General features: G+C 37.6%; 1 protein-coding gene across 2 annotated transcripts in view; it reads left to right on the top strand.

Moving 5' to 3' along the window:
• ITCH (itchy E3 ubiquitin protein ligase) overlaps window positions 1-23,139 on the top strand; it is a 115,211-nt gene that overhangs the window by 53,988 nt on the left and 38,084 nt on the right. For both annotated transcript variants that reach the window (XM_049868988.1, XM_049868989.1), the window contains 5 exons: window positions 4,223-4,380; window positions 5,575-5,764; window positions 7,005-7,100; window positions 9,381-9,555; window positions 12,896-12,965. In XM_049868988.1, coding sequence (XP_049724945.1) covers window positions 4,223-4,380; window positions 5,575-5,764; window positions 7,005-7,100; window positions 9,381-9,555; window positions 12,896-12,965 — 689 coding nt within the window. The remainder of the gene's footprint in view (window positions 1-4,222; window positions 4,381-5,574; window positions 5,765-7,004; window positions 7,101-9,380; window positions 9,556-12,895; window positions 12,966-23,139) is intronic.

Genomic DNA, 23,139 nt, shown 5'->3' with positions numbered 1-23,139 from the left:
AGGAAAATCATATTAGAACCTCAGTTTGTCCCAAGATCAAAGTAGATTCCAGGTTAATTTTTAAATTGATTTTCCAAAAAAAAAAAAAAATGAAGCTATAAAACCTTTGGAAGATAGCATAACTATTTAACTCATGTCTGAATAAATTAAATTGTATAGAAAATTAAAACTAATATATTTAAAGATACAGAATTGAAAGCAGATGACAAATATTTAACTATTATAAAATAGATTTGTATCTTCAGATTGTAAAGATTTCTTACAAATAATAAGGAAGAAAACTCTCTGTAAGGGAAAGATGTACAAAAGGTATGTACACAGTTTGTGGAAGAAGAAACTCAATGACCTGTAAATTTGTGAAATTGGCAGGACTTAAAAAGATTTAAGCACTTTATGGTGAAATGGGCATTTTATCTAGCTGAATGGGGAAGCAGATGGATTATGATCTTTTTCAAGTATGTTTTAACAATTTAGTAGTTAATATATAAGCCTTTAAAATATTTGCAGACTTTGACCGAACTATTCTGTTCTAGTAATCTATCTTGAAGAAAAGATATTAAAAAAAAGAAAAGAATTAAATTATGGTATATATGAGTCGGAATTTATTCGGCAGCAACAGGTTTGTTTATATGATGAAATATTCTTCAGTCATTAAGAATGTTTTTTAATAATTTTGGGAAAATGACTAGCGTAATAAGTAAAAAGCAAAGAAACTGCCCAGGGTATGAAAGTTTTATGTGTTGTATGATCAGTTACAGCCAATGAAAAAGGACTGGCAAGAAATACTCCAATATCTTAATGGTAAATATCTTTAGGATGTGGGGTTGCAGGTGATTTTTATTTTCTTCCTTATTTCTAAAGTTTCCATATTTTCTAAAATGAGCATATATTTTATCATTAGAAGTTAACTTTTTCATGTTGAAAGTCTTTTTTGATTTAAAATGCACTAAATATGTAATTGCATAAATTTAAATACAAAAATATTACAATGAAGGAAAGGGGAGTGAAAACTAGCTTGAGCAGTTAGGATTGAGGAAGAATTTTAGGTTGAAGGGTTTGATGTGTGGACTAAGAGGGAGAATCCAGTAGTGGGAAAATGATGAAGACACAAAATGAGCTAAGTGATAGGGAAAAGTCCTATAGGATATAGGCTGGAATCAAGGATACAAGTGAATAAATTAGCCTTGAAGAAGTGGAGAGAGATGTTTTCAGAGATGGGAAACAAACAGATGAAGATGGTCAGTGGCATATAGAAATTTTGAGGTGGGGAAGAATAAAGTTGAAGAATAGTAGATAATTATAATCTTAGGAAAGAAGAAGAGTCAGAGTTGTCTATAGATTGGAACTATTATTATTTGAGGAGATGGAAAAATTTGAAATGGACACTGTGGGAATGTGGCCAGGAGTGAATTAGAGATATAGAAAGTGATTGATTTCTAAGCAGTATGGATAGGCTAGTTGAAGATGTTGAATAATATGAGCTGTAGCCCATGTTGCCTCAGTCTCTGGATGTGATTAGGCATAGGAGATTGTGGGCTACCAGTATAAAAAGATACAGACTGAAGAAGCACAATTTAATTTTTTTTGTACCTCGTGCTGTATAATTTGTACAGGGTCTAGTAAAAGCTCTTTTTTTCTTCCAAATTATTTTTAATTTTATATTACTATTTTTAATACGAGTATACTGATCCATGAAGCCCTTGGTGTTACTAGATTGTCATAGTCATCTGTCATTTCTAATTCCTTAGCTCCCAGGAGATTTGAGCTGTGATTTCTTCTTTTTGACAGCAAAAAAAAAAAGACTTTATCTTGTGAGTCATTGGAAATGAAAACCTCAGGCCTTTCCCTTTCTGGGCCCAGTGGAAAATCTTTCAGGACCTTTTATAGAACAATTTTACCACTTTAGTACAGTACTTATTTAGTCGGCCATTTTCCCCCTCTGATTTCTCAAATGAAGTATTCTTCAGCATTACTTGTTGGCCCCAGAGTCGGTAGTAGAGAATGTGAATAAAGGATTAGTTGTAGTAAAGAATTGAGGGAAGGGGCCAGTTGTGCAGGGGTGAAAGAATTAAAGGTGGCGGTAACCCTGGTGGCATAGTGGTTAAGAGCTACAGATGCTAACCAAAAGGTCAGCAGTTCGAATTCATCAGGCACTCCTTGCAAACCCTGTGGGGGTGTTCTCTGTCCTATAGGGTCACTGTGAGTTGGAATTGACCAGACGGTAGCAGGTTGTTGGTTTTGTTTTAGGGAAAGTAGCTTAGGTTGGATCCCAAATGAAACTTTCAGGGGGCTGATGGACTGTGAAGAAACGGGGGGGGGGGGGGGGCGTCAAAGGTCATGATGACATTAAAGGATGCAGAAGAGTAGAGAGGTAGAAGGAATAAGAGGTTCTAGTCAGGAATTTTAAGAGTTCAGGATCTAAGAACAGAAGTGATTCTAAGTATCAAGGAAATAGAAGAAGCCATCAAACTATATGCACTGTTAGGTAACTTTGCTGAGAGACGGAGGCCAAGATATTAGAAGAGTGAACAACACGGATGTTAAAAATCCCCAGGAGTTTAATCTCCAGCAAAATCTAGTATTTTTGAAATGCCACATTTGTCATAGCATATTTGCTTCATTCCCTGAATGTTCCTCCTCCCCCACATATCCCTAAACTTGTCTTGTGCTGGATTTGCAATTTCATATGTCTTTTATAGCTGAGAAGGTTTTTAGGAATCATGTAGTCCAGATAATGAACTTTTGAGGTACAGAGAAAATAATTTCTCCTTAGTCATGTAACTTGTCAGTGGTAGAGTTAGAGCTGGAAACCTCAATTTCTCACTTCTGTTCCATTTTGCCAGTTGTCTATCTTATGAAAAGCAGCAAGAGCCCTTCTTTCATACTAACTAGTAATCTCTTAAAACAGTATGGGGAGGCAATTCTCAGAGTCTCAGAGGGGTATATTACTCAAAACAGGTTTGGAACCTCAGCACTTAGGGGAGGGGGAGGAGTTTCAAAGCTGACGGGGTCCACCTTGACTCTCGTGTTCAAACCATATGCTGGGGTGGCTTGAGGTCCTGCAGGCAGCCAACACTGATGAGGTGTTGACAGCCAAATATTGAGCTGTTCCCTTTATTCAAAGTAAGTGTTTGAGGAACCCCCAAAGCAGTACTTGGTGCTATATTGTCCGTATAAATCATTTGGGGGATCTGCTGAAATGTTAGTTGTGATATAGTAGGTCTGGGGTGCTACCCAAGATTGTGCTTTTCTAACAAGCTTCTGTGTGATGCCCACGTTTCTAGTTCAGAGACCACACTCTGAGTAGAAAGGCTGTAAAGGACTTCTACAAAACATAGTTTGAAAATTATTTAATATATGATTCTGCCTCCCTACTTTGATTTCTTGACTTTAGTAGATTTTATTTGGTTTAGGCTTTAAGGTTCGGGAGATATGGGCTAATACCATGTAGTGGATTGCTGTTTACCCAGTAGTAGATATCAGAGCCTTAGCTGATGTCTCTAAACTTGCTACTCATGCTTTCCTGTCTAATCCATTATTAGATTCCCCCATCCCCACCTCATCCCATGAGAAGGGGAATCAACTGTATTTAGCTGTCAGTAGCAGTAGCTTCCACTCTGACATTTCCCATTAGAATACTCTCGTCGTTTCCTTCCCTCCAGTTGATATAATTGCTTTGAAGAAATAACAGATTCTTTAAAAAGGTCTGTAGGCACCACTACTCTAGATCACTAACTTTGAACATTTTGAATACCATTGTACTGGGGAACAGTGTCCAGGCCTGAGAAAAAACTGTACTTCTTTCTTCTGGCATGGGATAGTCACCCCTGCCCAAACACTTGAATAATACTAAGGGCCAAGGAAATGAAGATGGTGAAGCTATTTGTGCTTGTGATAAAATTGTGACACTGACATTGGGATTTTTGAGAACTTCGTTCCTGCTTATACAGAGCCGTCGAAAGATTTATTTGAAACCGAAGCCAGTATATCTGATAGTTTTTAGTTGTCCCAAGTGTTTCTGTGCCCTTGGGTAACCCCTCCCTCTCTTTCTGGATGAGCATCTGAGGATTATATATAAGACTTTACCCAAGCGCTAGTCTGAAATTAGGGAGCTTTTCTCAAGCTCCTAAAACTTTAAGTTTTGGTCTCCCTGCTGGTCTTTTGTTAAATTCAAAGAACATTGATTTTCCTTTCCCCTTTCTTTTCTTCTCTTCTTACTCAGAGTGAACACAAATGGATCAGATGAACCTGAGGATGCAGGGTCTGGTGAAAATAGGAGGGTCAATGGGAATAATTCTCCATCACTCTCAAATGGCGGTTTTAAACCTTCTAGGCCTCCAAGACCTTCACGACCGCCTCCACCTACCCCACGTAGACCAGGTGTGTATTCTAGCCATACACTGGGGATGTAGCTCCCAATACTGTGATTGTAAGTAACATTCTGTTTGGGGCTTGATCCTTAGGTAAGTGTCAGGAGACCCATTTAGGTCCGTTTTCTAGCTATATTCTTACATTTAAAAATTTGGCCAAGAATAATGTTCCTGTAGGTAACTAAGAAATGCCTTTTCCCTAGGTTTTTCTTCCAGAGGTGAAGTTAGAGAGGCTGTGTTCCACTGAGAATGAAAAACATATCTCATGTGCATCTTATAAAGTATAGACAGTACAGATAAGATTGCAACTTTCTAGTAGGATTTGTAACTGTGACGTGAGCATGTCATGTAGTCAAGGATCTCGTTGCTCATTACCATTATATACTTTTAAGAGACAATTAGTAAATGGCAAATAACTCAGCAATAATAAATGATACTCATATTTTAAAGGAAAAAATTATATAACAAAAGCATTTCATGTAATAAGAATGCAGATATCTACAAGTGGAATGTATTTTTCTCATTAGCCAAACAAATCTTTAATTTTAGAATAATCTTTTATTACTTCCCTCAGTTAGTATGTGAGCAGGGAATATAATTAAATGTTATTAGAAGAGTAAGTTGGTTGTCCACAAATCATTTTAATTAAATGACTTTGTGTTTGATTATATATTTTCCTCTTTTTAGTGTGTGTTAGCAATATATTCCCAGTCTTTAAGACAGTACACCTCTTTGTTTTCCTTCAAGGATTGTTTTGTCAGTTTTTCTTAAAGATGTAAAATGTGCTCAACAACCATTTGTAAAAAGTCCGATTTTCCACAGCATAATCAGTATCAAGAACTGATCCCTAGTCTGCAGGAAAGGCAGTTTTAGGGAACCTGCTGAATGAACTTATAGTACCAAGGAATACCAAAGCTTTCCTATTCTAAAAATTTTATTTCCTGTGGCATTAGGAAATCAGAGAGTTTGTATGTGCTTTGTAATTAATAATGAGACGTGGGTTGACAGGACCTGAGAGATTGTGAACAAGCCTATTCCTTGGAAATATTGACTGTTTTCTATTATTATTTTCACCTGTGTATTCTTAGCTTAAATTTTCTATTTTTCACTTACGTTTTTATTTTTTTGAAGTTAAAATTCCATCCTGAATTTAGATTTGAGAAAATAAAAGAATCTTTTCCTATTTTCCCCACATCTTTTATAGCATCTGTCAATGGTTCGCCATCTGCCACCTCAGAAAGTGACGGATCTAGCACAGGCTCTCTGCCACCAACGAATACAAATACAAGTACATCTGAAGGGGCTACATCTGGACTAATAATTCCTCTTACTATATCCGGAGGCGCAGGCCCTAGGCCCTTAAATTCTGTCGCTCAAGCTCCTCTACCACCCGGGTGAGTAACTTTTTTTAGCTTATGTTTTGTGTTTTTTTAATTGGGATCTGCCTATACGTATTCGTAAGGAAAGTGATACTGAACTGCATTCTTTAAATAACTGTCTTTAATACATTGTAACTGATTTTGGGGAGCCTGGAGTCAAACTGAATAAAGAACGCTCACCACGTTGGAAATTTCTCATCTTGTTTCCGGGACAAAGTAGAAGCTTTTTTTCCAAAAGACTTTGAACCGTAGAAAAGACTAATAGTAAAATAGTGACCTAATTCAGGTTGCTTTTTCTTTAGGGGAAAAAATTACTTTTTAAAATAAAATTTTTCCGTCATAAAGTCGTTATAGCAAAGTAATGAATAATTTGGGAAACTGAGAAAATTAACACTCATAATCATAATCCCATTTTAATCTCTACTGTTATTTTTTAAATTAATACAACTCTTAAGTATATAACTTATATATATATACACACACACACACACACACACACAATGTAGCATTCATCAATTAATCTACAGCCCAGAACGCTAATAGAATTGACTGACTGGCTGATGAGAATATTAATTGCTTAACAGATTGTGTTACTTGTGTTGGCATTTAGACCGTTTTCCTTTTGGAAAGCCTACATGGGAAGCCAAATTAGAAGGTTATTTGTGTAAGGGATTAGCAAAGAGAAAGTAGATGTTCTCAGAAGTGATTGGTACTGCCAAGCTATGATGGTTAACTCCCTGTTTTCTTCACTTTGAGGATAAACCTACTAAGAAGATTCGAATAGTCATATTGGCCAATCCTCTAACTTTTCGCCTTGGACTGTCCCAGAGACACATCTGATAAAGTCTTATTCTTTGATTTAGTTTTTCTAGAATGCAAACAGACCGTTGCCCTTCAGTTAGCTCAGTCTTTCTTCAGGTTCCGTAACATGAAGTTACAGCTTTCTTTTTAACTCCGTCCTGATCAGATTGAGAGAGACATTGGTCTCCCGAGTGGACTGACCTCAAGCTTCTTTAGAAATACGAGCAGTCTCCCGGGACAGAAACTCGTGGAGAAGAAATCTCATCTGCTCTATGTTGCCCTCAAAAGATGACATTTTTTACTTTATTCGTAAAGTGGTAATCTTCTTTAAATATTCCCATGCTTATTTGCCTTGGTTCTATAACTGGGGGCCATTTAAGGAAAAAAGACAAAGACAGGATTAACCATGCTATTCACACAAGTACCATACCAGCCTTTAAATTTTGTGTTTAAGCTGGGAGCAGAGAGTGGACCAGCATGGGCGAGTCTACTATGTAGATCATGTTGAAAAAAGAACAACGTGGGATAGACCAGAACCTCTACCTCCGGGGTAAGTACCTGAGTTAAAGAAAAAAATAAAGTGTTTATTCAGAACTATGCACTATATCTTTATAAAATCATCCCTGTGCTCCTCCTTTGTTATTCCTGTCAGTCTTTACCCATTTTTGTTTGTAGTAGGTACAAACCAGAAAGGAGAGAACCGGAGGCTTGAGTGAGCATGACGAATAGTTTTTATTTTCACTCATTTCTGACCTAAAGATTTCTTAGGTCTTGCTACTTCCAAGTTTTCCTGTCTGAACTGTTTACTGGGCTCAGCGCCACAGAGTTTAGGATTAGTTTCTTCAAGAGTAATTATTTAACAGAATAAAAAGTATAGCCCTTATTATATATATGAGAAAAAAATCCCTACTATATAAAAGAACTTTATGTGATAGTGAATTCACTGCAAAATAGTTAAGGAAGTTAAAGATATTGTGTTAATTATATATGGTGTTAACATATAATATAAAATAATTAGAAGAAAATATTTTTTAATCCAAAAGGAAGATAGTAACCAAACATTTAAAAAAAAGAAAAAAAAAAAAATTGCCTTCGAGCCATTTCCAACTCATTGCAACCCTATTGGTCAGAGTAGAACTGCTCCATAGGGTTTCCAAGGCATTAATCTTTAGGGAAACAGGCTGCCACATTTTTCTCACAAGGAGCAGCTGGTGGGTTCAGCACCACCAACCTTTTGGTTAGCAGGTGAATACTTAATCCCTGTACCACCAGGACTCCTTACAGCTCTCATAGTAGGGGAGATATATATGTGTATATGCATGCCATAATAATGCATAGGTGCTGTGGTGGTGCAGTGGTTAAGAGCTACAGCTTCTAACTTAAAGGTCTGCAGTTTGAATCCACTAGCTGCTCCTTGGAAACCCTGTGGGGCAGTTGTACTCTGTCCTGTGGGGTCACTATGAGTCAGAACTGACTCGATAGCAACAGGTTTTTTTTTTTTAATGATGCATATATCCTTAGTAATCCTCTCCAGAAAATATATCCTGAGGAAATAATTCAAAAGAAGAAAAAAAAAGTTTGATGTATTAAAGGCATTTATTATTTGACTATTTATAATATTAGAATATATTGGAAACAATCCTAAATAACTAGGTAGAAATCACCAAGTTATTGTATGAGTATTTACTTTATTATGCACCCATTTAAAATGATAAATACTAAGGTTGTATCCCTGTGAAAAAGTGCTTTTTGATACCCATGTAAAAGCTATCTATGCAGTTTGTCACTGTTATGTTGCAACAGTAAAAAGAACGATAGAAAGAAAATGCGAACTTTTTTCTTAATGTCTGTTTGAAACGTATTGAATACACATTGCATTTTAAGAACTTGCCTTATGTATCTTATAATTTTTTTTTTTCAGTTGTGCTTTAGATGAAGGTTTACAGAGCAAATTAGTTTGTCATTGAACAATATACATGTTTTGTGACATTGGTTGCCAACCCCTTGACATGTCAACATTGTCCCGTTCTCGACCTTGGGTTCCCTGTTTCTGTTCCTCCAGCTTTCCTATCCTACCTCCTTGTCCTTGCCCCTAGGCTGGTGTGCCCATTCAGTCTCATATATGTGGTTGAGCTATGTGTATTATTGTTTTTATGGGCCTTTGTAATCATTGGCTGAAGGGTGAACCTCAGGAGCAACTTCAGTACTGAGTTAAAAGGGTATCTGGGGTCCATACTCTTGGGGTTCTAGTCTCTGTCAGGTCTTTTTGTGAGTTTGAATTTTGTTCTACATTTTTCTCCAGCTCTGTCTGGGACCCTCTATTTTGACTCCTGTCAGAGCAGTTGGTGATGGTGGTAGTCACGGCTCATTAGTCCTTTGGCACCATCTAGCTGTGCTGGTCTCAGTCTGGTGGGGGCTGTGACAGCTCTGGTCCATTAGTTCTTAACGATATTTTAAGGAAGGAATTTTTAGAAGCATTCCTCGTAGGTTCACCATGTTGTCGTTAGGTGCTGTTGAGTCAGTTCCGACTTGTAGTGACTCTATAGGGCAAAGTAGAACTGCCTGTAGGGTTTCCAGGGAGCAGCTGGTAGATTTGAACTGCCAACCTTTTGGTTAGCAGCTGAGCTCTTAACCACTATACCACCAGGGCTCCTAAAGTTCACTATAGACCATTTTAAAAAATATGAAATAAAAGACTTCAGGTAAATCAAAGGTAATGTCTCAAGTTAAAATCTTACCAAGCCTGTACCCGAGCCAGGATGGAGTCCTATTTAATTCATTTCTGTTTCACAACTATTTGTTGAATTAGACTGTTTTTGTTCTGATTTAGTTGGGAACGGCGGGTTGACAACATGGGACGTATTTATTATGTTGACCATTTCACAAGAACAACAACGTGGCAGAGGCCAACGTTGGAATCCGTCCGTAACTATGAACAGTGGCAGCTACAACGAAGTCAACTTCAAGGAGCAATGCAGCAGTTTAACCAGAGATTCATTTACGGGGTGAGCAACCTGTTGCATTATAAGATTGTTCAATTTTTAATTCTTTTTCTGCATGTGTCCTGTAAAGCACTAAAAAGAATGTACAAGTAGGGTGGCTACCTAGTTGTTGATATGGAAAATTGCATTTTTAGACTTTGGAGTATTCTGCCTATGTGATCTTTCCTGTCAGTCATTATCATGAAGTCCAACCTCTTTTGCTTTGTTAGTGTTAAAATCAACAACAAAGAAAATAGGACAAACCAAAATTCATGGAAAAAAAGAGTAGAAAAAATAAACTTGAGCCGTTTGAAAAGAATTAAAACAATTCTAAATTTAGTACTGCCTTAATTTAGCAGAATTTTTGAAGGCTCAGGTCTAAGAGCACCTGGCTTTCAAGTGGTTGTACAGAACTGGTGGTAGAGTTGAATCACTATTTAACATTCATTTATTAAGTAGCTAAAGTTTACTTAATAAGTTATTTGATGCTCTGGGAGACTGAAGAAATTTTATTCTTTACAGGATTATGCTAAATACATTATTATGATTTCAAAACTATATTACTTTGGGTATAAAAATATTTCTGGAAACATAGTTTAAATTTTTTATATTTTCCTTTAGAGTAATACTGTGGTAGTAATGATAAAGTACACCAGAGTATATTAATGCTTTGTACTCTACTTGTTGGTGCTAGGAATTCTACAGTCTCAAATTCTGAAGTATCAGAGATCTTTTCTCTGAGGAAAGGAAAATAGTCTTTTGAGAAATTTGATTCTCTGTGGCAGACAAGATGAATTTGAGTAATATATAGACTCTAAACAAGAGAAAACCAACTCTCCAAGAGTTCAAGAGACATCAGCCCTCTCCATTGCCATCCCTTCCCCTCCACCTGTGTAATCCATGTTAAAATCCATCAGAGTAAAATAGCACCTTTCATATTCCTGTCCTCACTAGGTATTACCTTTATCCCCTTTCTCCATATTCCTGTGTTTCTTGGACCTCATCATTGTAGTAGTTATCTCAGTGACGTAGACAAATTTCCTCTTCATCAGCAGTTTTCCATTCACTATCTGGTTATAACTAAGATATCTTTCTTTTATAAAGACAGAATTTTTCCTGCTACCTTCTCTAGATAGCTGTCACTATATTCCCGTTCCCAGTGGTTTGAGAGTTGATATTAATTTTTGTGTCTTGTCCTCCTTACCACCCCTGCCCCCGCTTTTTTTTTTTTTTTTGTCCTATGCTGTTCATATCTTCTTTTCTTTCTAAATTATAATCACCTTTGGTATGCCTGGCCAAATTTCTTCTAGGTTTGAATGCCTAGCTTGCCTCTTTATTTAAGCTAGTTTCCACATGGGTGTCTAGGGGAAAAGCATGGGCTTTGGAATCAGACACATCTGGGTTCGAATCCTCATTCCACTACTTTCTCTATATGACTTTGAATAAGTTACTTAACCTTGTCAAGACTCATTTACTTTATCTATATAGTAGATATACATAATTGCCTCAGAAGGTTTTATTTTGAGGATTCTGTAGTTTCTAATATATTTGGCACATACTAGATGCTCAGAAATGTTAGTTCCAGTCTCTTCCTTCTCTTGTATCCACAATTGTAAATGTGCCCTTTATCTTATTTTTACATTGATCGATCTTTCAAAGCATTCTTCTTAAAAACAGAATTTAACAAATTTCTGAAACACCTACTGTGTGTATTGCTTCATTATAGACTTGATCATTGTGATACTCAAGAGTCTTTGGAGCTTTTCTTGAATTTCAGCTTTTACCTGATCATCCATGTTCTTTTTTTTTTTTTAACTCCTATTCAAAGTAACCTGACCAATTGTCTGAAATTCTTACTGTTCGCTCTTGTTATAGAATGGTTCTAAATTACATAGAACTGAAAAACAGCCTATTTTAGTTCCCCCAAAATAGCCAAAGATATTAATTGAACATTAACACCAACTTCTTGGAAGGGAGAAGGAGATTCCTGAGAAATGGTCTCTTTTTTTGGGTATATGAAGTGTCCCCACTGTTGTCCCAACTCTGGTTGCAGGGCAGTAGTCTCATAGACCCAACATTTTTACCTCAGAATGGGTATGGCTGATGATGAAACACTGTGTTTTGGCTCTGCTGGCCCATGGTTTTACTGTGCATGTCCCCAGTTTATCTATCCAGGGAGAGCCAAAGGAGTAGGCTTGGGTCTTAGAGAATTATCAAAACAGGATGGCTATACACCAAACTTTTCAGACCTGGTTTATAACCAGTGATCAGACCTTTTGTAATGTTTCTTCCTGTTTTCCCTACTCACTCCTTTTCATAATTTTGCCTTACCAGAAGGAGCAAGGCCACTTCTTGACAGGTCTGTCTTCCAAGAGCTATTAAACCATAAATGGAATAACTTTCATTTCCTTTAAAACCACAATCAACTAACCAGATTTTTGCAATAAGTCAGGTAGTGGAAGAAACAACCACCAAAAAGACAGTAGGGGGCACTCCTTTGATTGAGACTTAAGAGAACCAACCAAATGTCATGTGAGGACTTTGTATCAGAGAAATATAATTCTGGCCTGGATATTAACAGTTCTTTGCTTTTTGTGATTTTGTAAGAAAAATGTCCATAAATTTTAGAGGCATACTGAAACACATAGGGGTAAAATGATACCTGAGTTTTGCTTTAGCAAAGAATAGGAAAAAAGCAGATAGATGAAGCAAATGTAGCAAAGTCTTGATAATTTGGAATCTTGGGGATAGCTGTATGGGATTCATTGTCCTATCTTGCTTGTGTAATTTTTTCTGTAATAAGTTTAAAAAAATACAGTTGGAGTCTATTCTTTGTTCACTTGCCTTATTTTACTAAGGAAGAAAGCACTTAACCCGATCTTGTTGAGCGATCCCAAAATTATCCCCACTTAATGTACTCTTAGGAGCCCTGGTGGTGCAGTTGTTAAAGAGGGCTCAGCTGCTAATGAAAAGGTTAGTGGTTCAAACCCATCCAGCAGTTCTGTGGGAGAGAAGACATGCCGACCAATTGTTGAAAAAGATTGCAGCCTAGGAAACCCTGTAGGGCAGTTCTACTCTGTCTTATAGGGTCACTGTGGGTTGGAATCAACTTGATGGTGTAGGACAACAACAATAACGTTGTACATATTATTACTTTTATATTACTAATGTAGTAAAAAATTTTAACAAAAGAAAATGGTCATTTTTGGGGTGAGGATTTGGGGGGACTTCTCTAGGATGTGAACTCCGTACGAGTATGCTGTGTTCTGCATGGCCAAGGAAAGGATATGAGAACTCATAAACTTGCTTTTAAGTCACCTGTTTTAAGTTTTTAATTATTTTACCATTTTTGTGTTCTTTTTAGAATCAAGATTTGTTTGCTTCATCACAAAGTAAAGAATTTGATCCCCTTGGTCCATTGCCACCTGGATGGGGTAAGGCATATGAATTTTTTCACTGAATCTGTCATTTTAAACAGATCTTTATGATGATACTCTGCTTTTGCTAAGTGAATCACTGTCTTTTGTTTGAGTGAATCACTCTGCTTTTGCTTGAGTTAAATATCTAGGAAGTGTTTTGGGTATAAATTAAGAGTGCCAAACAGACATTAAATCCCCCCAAACATTCTGCGTTAACTGTATTATTACAGTAAACTTTTATCGGAATTCAGAGTTATTTTACTCTTTTAAAGTTTAAAAATATTTTGATCATGCAGCAATAAAAAGGAATGAACTATATTGATACACACAAAACCCAGATGGATCTCAAGCGTATTAAGCTTAGTGAAAAAAGTTAATCTGAAAGGGTTACATACAATATGATTCAACTTAGATAACATTCTCAAATTGACAAAATTATAGAGATGTAGAATAGAATAGTGATTGCCAGGAGACCCCAGGGGGTCAGGGGCTGGGTAGGTGCAAATTCAGAAGCAGTGTAAGGAAGTTCTTTTGTCGTGATGGAACAGCTTTGTGTCTTGATTGTGGTGGTGGATATACGAATCTATACGTAGGATAAAATTATGTAGAACTGCATACATACATACGCATATAAATGAACGCAGGTTAAAAAACGGTGAAAATTGAATAAGGTCCATGATCTAGTTAACAATAATGTACCATTGTCGGCTTCCTGATTTTGATATTGTATTATAGTTACATCAGATGTCATCATCAGGGAAAACTAGGTCAGTGGCATGCGAGACTCTATGTATTATTTTTGCAACTTCTTGAAGTTAACAATTATTTCAAAATAAAAAGTTAAAAAAAAAAATTCGACCATTTTGGTGCTTCTAAAACACAGGGGTTTGGTTGAGTTGATGGTATTTGAAGCAACAGTGGAAAGGAGAACATGTTGAGGTGCTGATCTTTTATCAACACTCATGAAAACAGCAGTCAAGAAGTCAAATGAGGTATTGCATTGGGCAAATCTGCTGCAAAAGACCTCTTTAAAGTGTTAAAAAGCAGTCACTTTGAGGACTAAGGTGCACCTGACCCAAGCCATGGTATTTTCAGTCGCCCCATATGCGCATAAAAGCTGGACAATCAATAAAGAAGTCTGAAAAAGAATTGATGCTTTTGAATTATGGTGTTGGCGAAGAATATTGAATATACCATGGACTGCCAGAAGAACAAACAAGTCTGTCTTGGAAGAAATACAGCCAGAGAGTTCCCTGGAAGCAGGGCTGGTGAGGCCTTATCTCAGCATACTTTGGACATGTCATCAGGAGGGACCAGCCCCTGAAGAAGGACATCATACCTGGTAAGGTAGAGGGGCAGTGAAAAAGAAGACGACCCGCGACAAGATGGATTGACACAGTGGTTGCAACAATGGGCTGAAGCATAGCAATGATTGTGAGGATGGCACAGGACTGGGTAGCGTTTCATTCTGTTGTACATGGGATCGCTATGAGTCAGAGCTGGCAGCACTTAACAACAACAGCAGTAACAACAATCATGAAGCATGAAAGGGTGCTATGTCATTGAGTACATTTGGAAACTTAGTTATTAAAACTTTATTGGTACGATTTAAGATGGGTCTGTTCTACCAGGTTCTGTCTTATAGTCTTATGTAATAGTTGTAGTACTGTAGCAAAGTTCCAGTAAAAAGATGGTGGCAGGAGGTGGCGGAGCCAAGATGGCGGACTAGGCAGACGCTACCTCGGATCCCTCTTACAACAAAGACACGGAAAAACAAGTGAATTGATCACATACATAACAATCTACGAACCCTGAACAACAAACACAGATTTAGAGACGGAGAATGAACTAATACGGGGAAGCAGCGATTGTTTCCAGAGCCTGGAGCCAGCGCACCAGTCAGGTACGGCACAAACACAGAGACCTGCTCCACCCCCCTGAACTAACCCCGGGAGGGGAACCAGCCGGTTCCACGGGCGGCGTGGGACGCAGCCGGTAGGAGAAGTCCCCGGGAGGCAGTGACTGGTCTTGGAGCAGAAAGAGCAGCATCCGAGCTGGGGAACCGTCCCGCAGGGATTTGGACTGGACGCAGCGGATTTTCTGGAAAAACTAGTTTCCCAGTGATGGCTCGGAGACAACAATCCATATCAAACCACTTAAAGAAGCAGACCGGGACAGCTTCTCCAACTCCCCAAACAAAAGAATCAAAACCTTTCCCAAATGAAGATACAATCTTGGAACTGTCAGATACAGAATATAAAAAACTAATTTACAGAATGCTTAATGAGATCACAAATGAAATTAGGATAACTGCAGAAAAAGCCAAGGAACACACTGATAAAACTGTTGAAGAACTCAAAAAGATTATTCAAGAACATACTGGAAAAATTAATAAGTTGCAAGAATCCATAGAGAGACAACATGTAGAAATCCAAAAGATTAACAATAAAATAACAGAATTAGACAACGCACTAGGAAGTCAGAGGAGCAGACTCGAGCAATTAGAACGCAGACTGGGACATCTGGAGGACCAGGGAATCAACACCAACATAGCTGAAAAAAAATCAGATAAAAGAATTAAAAAAAATGAAGAAACCCTAAGAATTATGTGGGACTCTATCAAGAAGGATAACCTGCGGGTGATTGGAGTCCCAGAACAGGGAGGGGGGACAGAAAACACAGAGAAAATAGTTGAAGAACTCCTGACAGAAAACTTCCCTGACATCATGAAAGACGAAAGGATAGCTATCCAAGATGCTCATCGAACCCCATTTAAGATTGATCCAAAAAGAAAAACACCAAGACATATTATCATCAAACTCACCAAAACCAAAGATAAACAGAAAATTTTAAAAGCAGCCAGGGAGAAAAGAAAGGTTTCCTTCAAGGGAGAATCAATAAGAATATGTTCTGACTACTTAGCAGAAACCATGCAGGCAAGAAGGGAATGGGACGACATATGACAGAACACTGAAGGAGAAAAACTGCCAGCCAAGGATCATATATCCAGCAAAACTCTCTCTGAAATATGAAGGTGAAATTAAGATATTTACAGACAAACACAAGTTTAGAGAATTTGCAGAAACCAAACCAAAGCTACAAGAAATACTAAAGGATATTGTTTGGTCAGAGAACCAATAATATCAGATATCAGCACAACACAAGGTCACAGAACAGAACGTCCTGATATCAACTCAAATAGGGAAATCACAAAAACAAACAAATTAAGATTAATTAAAAAAAAAATACACATAACAGGGAATCATTGAAGTCAATAGGTAAAAGATCACAATAATCAAAAAGAGGGACTAAATACAGGAGGCATTGAACTGCCATATGGAGAGTGATACAAGGCGATATAGAACAATACAAGTTAGGTTTTTACTTAGAAAAATAGGGGTAAATAATAAGGTAACCACAAAAAGGTATAACAACTCTATAACTCAAGATGAAAACCAAGAAAAACGTAACGACTCAACTAACATAATAAAGTCAAGCACTATGAAAATGAGGATCTCACAATTTACTAAGAAAAACGCCTCAGCACAAAAAAGTATGTGGAAAAATGAAATTGTCAACAACACACATAAAAAGGCATCAAAATGACAACACTAAAAACTTATTTATCTATAATTACGCTGAATGTAAATGGACTAAATGCACCAATAAAGAGACAGAGAGTCACAGACTGGATAAAGAAACACGATCCATCTATATGCTGCCTACAAGAGACACACCTTAGACTCAGAGACACAAACAAACTAAAACTCAAAGGATGGAAAAAAGTATATCAAGCAAACAATAAGCACAAAAGAAGAGGAGTAGCAATATTAATTTCTGACAAAATAGACTTTAGACTTAAATCCGCCACAAAGGATAAAGAAGGACACTATATAATGATAAAAGGGACAATTGATCAGGAAGACATAACCATATTAAATATTTATGCACCCAATGACAGGGCTGCAAGATACATAAATCAAATTTTAACAGAATTGAAAAGCGAGATAGATACCTCCACAATTATAGTAGGAGACTTCAACACACCACTTTCGGAGAAGGACAGGACATCCAGTAAGAAGCTCAACAGAGACACGGAAGATCTAATTACAACAATCAACCAACTTGACCTCATTGACTTATACAGAACTCTCCACCCAACTGCTGCAAAATATACTTTTTTTTCTAGTGCACATGGAACATTCTCTAGAATAGACCACATATTAGGTCATAAAACAAACCTTTGCAGAATCCAAAACATCGAAATATTACAAAGCATCTTCTCAGACCACAGGGCAATAAAACTAGAGATCAATAACAGAAAAACTAGGGAAAAGAAATCAAATACTTGGAAACTGAACAATACCCTCCTGAAAAAAGACTGGGTTATAGAAGACATCAAGGAGGGAATAAGGAAATTCATAGAAAGCAACAAGAATGAAAATACTTCCTATCAAAACCTCTGGGACACAGCAAAAGCAGTGCTCAGAGGCCGATTTATATCAATAAATGCACACATACAAAAAGAAGAAAGAGCCAAAATCAGAGATCTGTCCCGACAACTTGAACAAATAGAAAGTGAGCAACAAAAGAATCCATCAGGCACCAGAAGAAAACAAATAATAAAAATTAGAGCTGAACTAAATGAATTAGAGAACAGAAAAACAATTGAAAGAATTAACAAAGCCAAAAGCTGGTTCTTTGAAAAAATTAACAAAATTGATAAACCATTGGCTAGACTGACTAAAGAAATACAGGAAAGGAAACAAATAACCCGAATAAGAAATGAGAAGGACCACATCACAACAGAACCAAATGAAATTAAAAGAATCATTTCAGATTATTATGAAAAATTGTACTCTAACAAATTTGAAAACCTAGAAGAAATGGATGAATTCCTGGAAAAACACTACCTACCTAAACTAACACATTCAGAAGTAGAACAACTAAATAGACCCATAACAAAAAAAGAGATTGAAACGGAAATCAAAAAACTCCCAACAAGAAAAAGCCCTGGCCCGGATGGCTTCACTGCAGAGTTCTACCAAACTTTCAGAGAAGAGTTAACACCACTACTACTAAAGGTATTCCAAAGCATAGAAAATGACGGAATACTACCCAACTCATTCTATGAAGCCACCATCTCCCTGATACCAAAACCAGGTAAAGACATTACAAAAAAAGAAAATTATAGACCTATATCCCTCATGAACATAGATGCAAAAATCCTCAACAAAATTCTAGCCAATAGAATCCAACAACAGATCAAAAAAATAATTCACCCTGATCAAGTGGGATTTATACCAGGTATGCAAGGCTGGTTTAATATCAGAAAAACCATTAATGTAATCCATCACATAAATAAAACAAAAGACAAAAACCACATGATCTTATCAATTGATGCAGAAAAGACATTTGACAAAGTCCAACACCCATTCATGATAAAAACTCTTACCAAAATAGGAATTGAAGGAAAATTCCTCAACATAAGAAAGGGCATCTATGCAAAGCCAACAGCCAATATCACTCTAAATGGAGAGAACCTGAAAGCATTTCCCTTGAGAACGGGAACCAGACAAGGATGCCCTTTATCACCGCTCTTATTCAACATCGTGTTGGAAGTCTTAGCCAGGGCAATTAGGCTAGACAAAGAAATAAAAGGTATCCGGATTGGCAAGGAAGAAGTAAAGTTATCACTATTTGCAGATGACATGATTATATACACAGAAAACCCTAAGGAATCCTCCAGAAAACTACTGAAACTAATAGAAGAGTTTGGCAGAGTCTCAGGTTATAAAATAAACATACAAAAATCACTTGGATTCCTCTACATCAACAAAAAGAACACCGAAGAGGAAATAACCAAATCAATACCATTCACAGTAGCCCCCAAGAAGATAAGATACTTAGGAATAAATCTTACCAAGGATGTAAAAGACCTATACAAAGAAAACTACAAAGCTCTACTACAAGAAATTCAAAAGGACATACTTAAGTGGAAAAACATACCTTGCTCATGGATAGGAAGACTTAACGTAGTAAAAATGTCTATTCTGCCAAAAGCCATCTATACATTTAACGCACTTCCGATCCAAATTCCAATGTCATATTTTAAGGGGATAGAGAAAGAAATCACCAATTTCATATGGAAGGGAAAGAAGCCCCGGATAATCAAAGCACTACTGAAAAAGAAGAAGAAAGTGGGAGGCCTCACCTTACCTGACTTCAGAACCTATTATACAGCCACAGTAGTCAAAACTGCCTGGTACTGGTACAACAGGCACATAGACCAATGGAACAGAATTGAGAACCCAGACATAGATCCATCCACGTATGAGCAGCTGATATTTGACAAAGGACCAGTGTCAATTAATTGGGGAAAAGATAGCCTTTTTAACAAATGGTGCTGGCATAACTGGATATCCATTTGCAAAAAAATGAAACAGGACCCATACCTCACACCATGCACAAAAACTAACTCCAAGTGGATCAAGGACCTAAACATAAAGACTAAAACGATAAAGATCATGGAAGAAAAAATTGGGACAACCCTAGGAGCCCTGATACAAGGCATAAACAGAATACAAAACATTACCAAAAATGATGAAGAGAAACCCGATAACTGGGAGCTCCTAAAAATCAAACACCTATGCTCATCTAAAGACTTCTCCAAAAGAGTAAAAAGACCACCTACAGATTGGGAAAGAATTTTCAGCTATGCCATCTCCGACCAGCGCCTGATCTCTAAAATCTATATGATTCTGTCAAAACTCAACCACAAAAAGACAAACAACCCAATCAAGAAGTGGGCAAAGGATATGAACACACATTTCACTAAAGAAGATATTCAGGCAGCCAACAGATACATGAGAAAATGCTCTCGATCATTAGCCATTAGAGAAATGCAAATTAAAACTACGATGAGATTCCATCTCACACCAACAAGGCTGGCATTAATCCAAAAAACACAAAATAATAAATGTTGGAGAGGCTGCGGAGAGATTGGAACTCTTATACACTGCTGGTGGGAATGTAAAATGGTACAACCACTTTGGAAATCTATCTGGCGTTATCTTAAACAGTTAGAAATAGGACTACCATACAACCCAGAAATCCCACTCCTCGGAATATACCCTAGAGATACAAGAGCCTTCATACAAACAGATATATGCACACCCATGTTTATTGCAGCTCTGTTTACAATAGCAAAAAGTTGGAAGCAACCAAGGTGTCCATCAACGGATGAATGGGTAAATAAATTGTGGTATATTCACACAATGGAATACTACGCATCGATAAAGAACAGTGACGAATCTCTGAAACATTTCATAACATGGAGGAACCTGGAAGGCATTATGCTGAGCGAAATGAGTCAGAGGCAAAAGGACAAATATTGTATAAGACCACTATTATAAGATCTTGAGAAATAGTAAACCTGAGAAGAACACATACTTTTGTGGTTACGAGGGGTGGAGGGAGGGAGAGTGGGAGAGGGTTTTTTATTGATTAATCAGTAGATAAGAACTGCTTTAGGTGAAGGGAAAGACAACACTCAATACATGGAAGGTCAGCTCAATTGGACTGGACCAAAAGCAAAGAAGTTTCCGTGATAAAATGAATGCTTCAAAGCTCAGCAGAGCAAGCGCGGGGGTCTGAGGAACATGGTTTGAGGGGACTTCTAAGTCAATTGGCAAAATAATTCTATTATGAAATCATTCTGCATCCCACTTTGAAATGTGGCGTCTGGGGTCTTAAATGCTAACAAGCGGCCTTCTACGATGCAGCAATTGGTCTCAACCCACCTGGAGCAAAGGAAAATGAAGAACACCAAGGCCACACGACATCTAAGAGCCCAAGAGACAGAAAGGGCCACATGAACCAGAGACCTACATCATCCTGAGACCAGAAGAACTAGTTGGTGCCCGGCCACAATCGATAACTACCCTGACAGGGAGCACAGCAGAGGACCGCTGAGGGAGCAGGAGATCAGTGGGATGCAGACCCCAAATTCTCATAAAAAGACCAAACTTAATGGTCTGACTGAGACTGGAGGAATCCCGACGGCCATGCTCCCCAGACCTTCTGTTGACACAGGACAGGAACCATCCCTGAAGACAACTCATCAGAAATGAAAGGGACTGGTCAGCGGGTGGGAGAGAGACGCTGATGAAGAGTGAGCTAATTATATCAGGTGGACACTTGAGATTGTGTTGGCAACTCTTGTCTGGAGGGGGGATGGGAGGATAAAGAGAGGGAAGCCGGCAAAATTGTCAAGAAAGGAGAGACTGAAAGGGCTGACTCAAGAGGGGGAGAGCAAGTGGGAGTAGGGAGTGAGATGTATGTAAACTTATATGTGACAGACTGATTGGATTTGTAAACGTTCACTTGAAGCTTAATAAAAGTTATTAAAAAAAAATACTTAATCACTTGGGGCAGCTCTATATATCTTTCAGTCTTATTACTGCGTGCTTACAAATGTCTTTATGTAGCAACATATATTTCAATAAAACCTTTAAAAACAAGGAAAAAAAAAAAGATGGTGGCATAGAAAGAGCTTTGCTTGGAAGACAAAGAGGATACGGGAATTGGAAAATAGCAAAGTGAAGATGGTTATGGAACTGGCGTTTTCTCTTAATGACCTGTAGATATTTCCTAATATTGGGTAAATTCACAAAGTGGTAATTTTGGATTGTCATTGATAGGAAACATTGATCTCTAAAATAGACTACTGTAGCATGAATGAGTAATGGAAGAAAAAAATGGATCAAAATCACATGAATCTGGGCAATAAATGATACTGAGTGTAGAAGCTTTTTTTTTTTTTCCTTAGAGACCCCACTGCTCTTTTCTTGTGGTTTATTGAGGTTAATTATCCTTGAAACACTCTGTGAGTCACAGAGGAGAAAAATATAAAGGTCATACTTGTAACTGTTATTGTTGCCAGTTTGTAACAAAGGAAGGGCGTATGAAAGTTGTGAATTTCTACTTTCACTAAGACCCGGCAGTCTGGTAAGGAGTCTTACTCTTTTGGAGCTTCAGAATGGTGAATGTGTGGTGGATATATAGTATGTCAGAAGAAGAGATATGTTGCCCATTATGAGACATGCTGAACCTGACCTGTCAGATTGCATTCCCAGACATGGATGATTTTCCAGACTTGTGTTTAGAATTGTAGCATTTCCATGTTACAGAAGGAGAATATGATGCACTGAAAGAATATATCTGAAAGTCATGTAGTTTATCCTCTTACTTTGTTGCAGAAAAACCATGACTGACCTAATTGTCCTTTGTTAGAAGCAGACCGTTTTACTCCTCGAGAGCAGCTGTAGGGAAAGTTGCCTCTTATAGACGCCTGAATTGGGATCTGTGTTTGCAAGCTGGTCCTTGCCTTCTGTACTTGTCGTTATCACCATCATCAGGATCTTTCTCATTTTTATGTTAGCCAGCAACACCTCCCTAAAATACTACCTCAGAAGACCCAATGCCAGCTTATTCAGGTCATCAGCACCCTGCGCTGCTGTTTCAGTCTGATTATTTTTAGGTTTCACACTCCTGAAGTTGAAGTTGCCCTTTTGTAAATGAGCTCGTGATCATCCTGCTACTCAGCATGAGCACTGCTTTGTGATTCTGTGCCTGTGGGCTTATGCCTTATTTGTAGGACCAGTGACAACACTGGTACTTGAACAGATGAGGGACGCTCCTGCCATACCTTCAGGATTGACCCAGGAAATAGAATCCCATAAACACAACCTGTGTTTATTTTCTGAGATTGACAGCATTATTTTTGTGACAACATATATATTCAAATGCAGCCTCCTCACCCTTTCAGACTTTTATATGTTAGGACTAGACCTCCCACCTTACGAGCTGACAGTGAGGAATTTTTAACACATGCACGCTACGGAGAACAATGTTTTTGGTCTTGGGTAAACTTCTTGGTTTACCCAAGAAGTTTAAAGATATTTTTCATTTTCTTAGTTGCTATAAAATAAAAATAGAACAGCAAGAAGCTTCTGTTTTTTACTGTTTTATTCATCAAGTCAGGAAGTGCTCTGATGTATATTCAGGTTTGTTCAGTAATTTTCAGTATTGTTTATCATGTGATTTTTCAACAAAGTAAGAAATTAGTTGTGCAGCCACAGTCCTTCCTCTCATTAAGCACGAGTCTTCTTTTTGCAAGTGTCCATCT

The sequence above is a fragment of the Elephas maximus genome, chromosome 25, assembly GCF_024166365.1.
Source record: "Elephas maximus indicus isolate mEleMax1 chromosome 25, mEleMax1 primary haplotype, whole genome shotgun sequence".
NCBI classification, from domain to species: Eukaryota; Metazoa; Chordata; class Mammalia; order Proboscidea; family Elephantidae; genus Elephas; species Elephas maximus.
The sequence above is the reverse complement of the archived record's forward strand: the minus strand, read 5'-3'. Positions and strand labels throughout refer to the sequence as shown.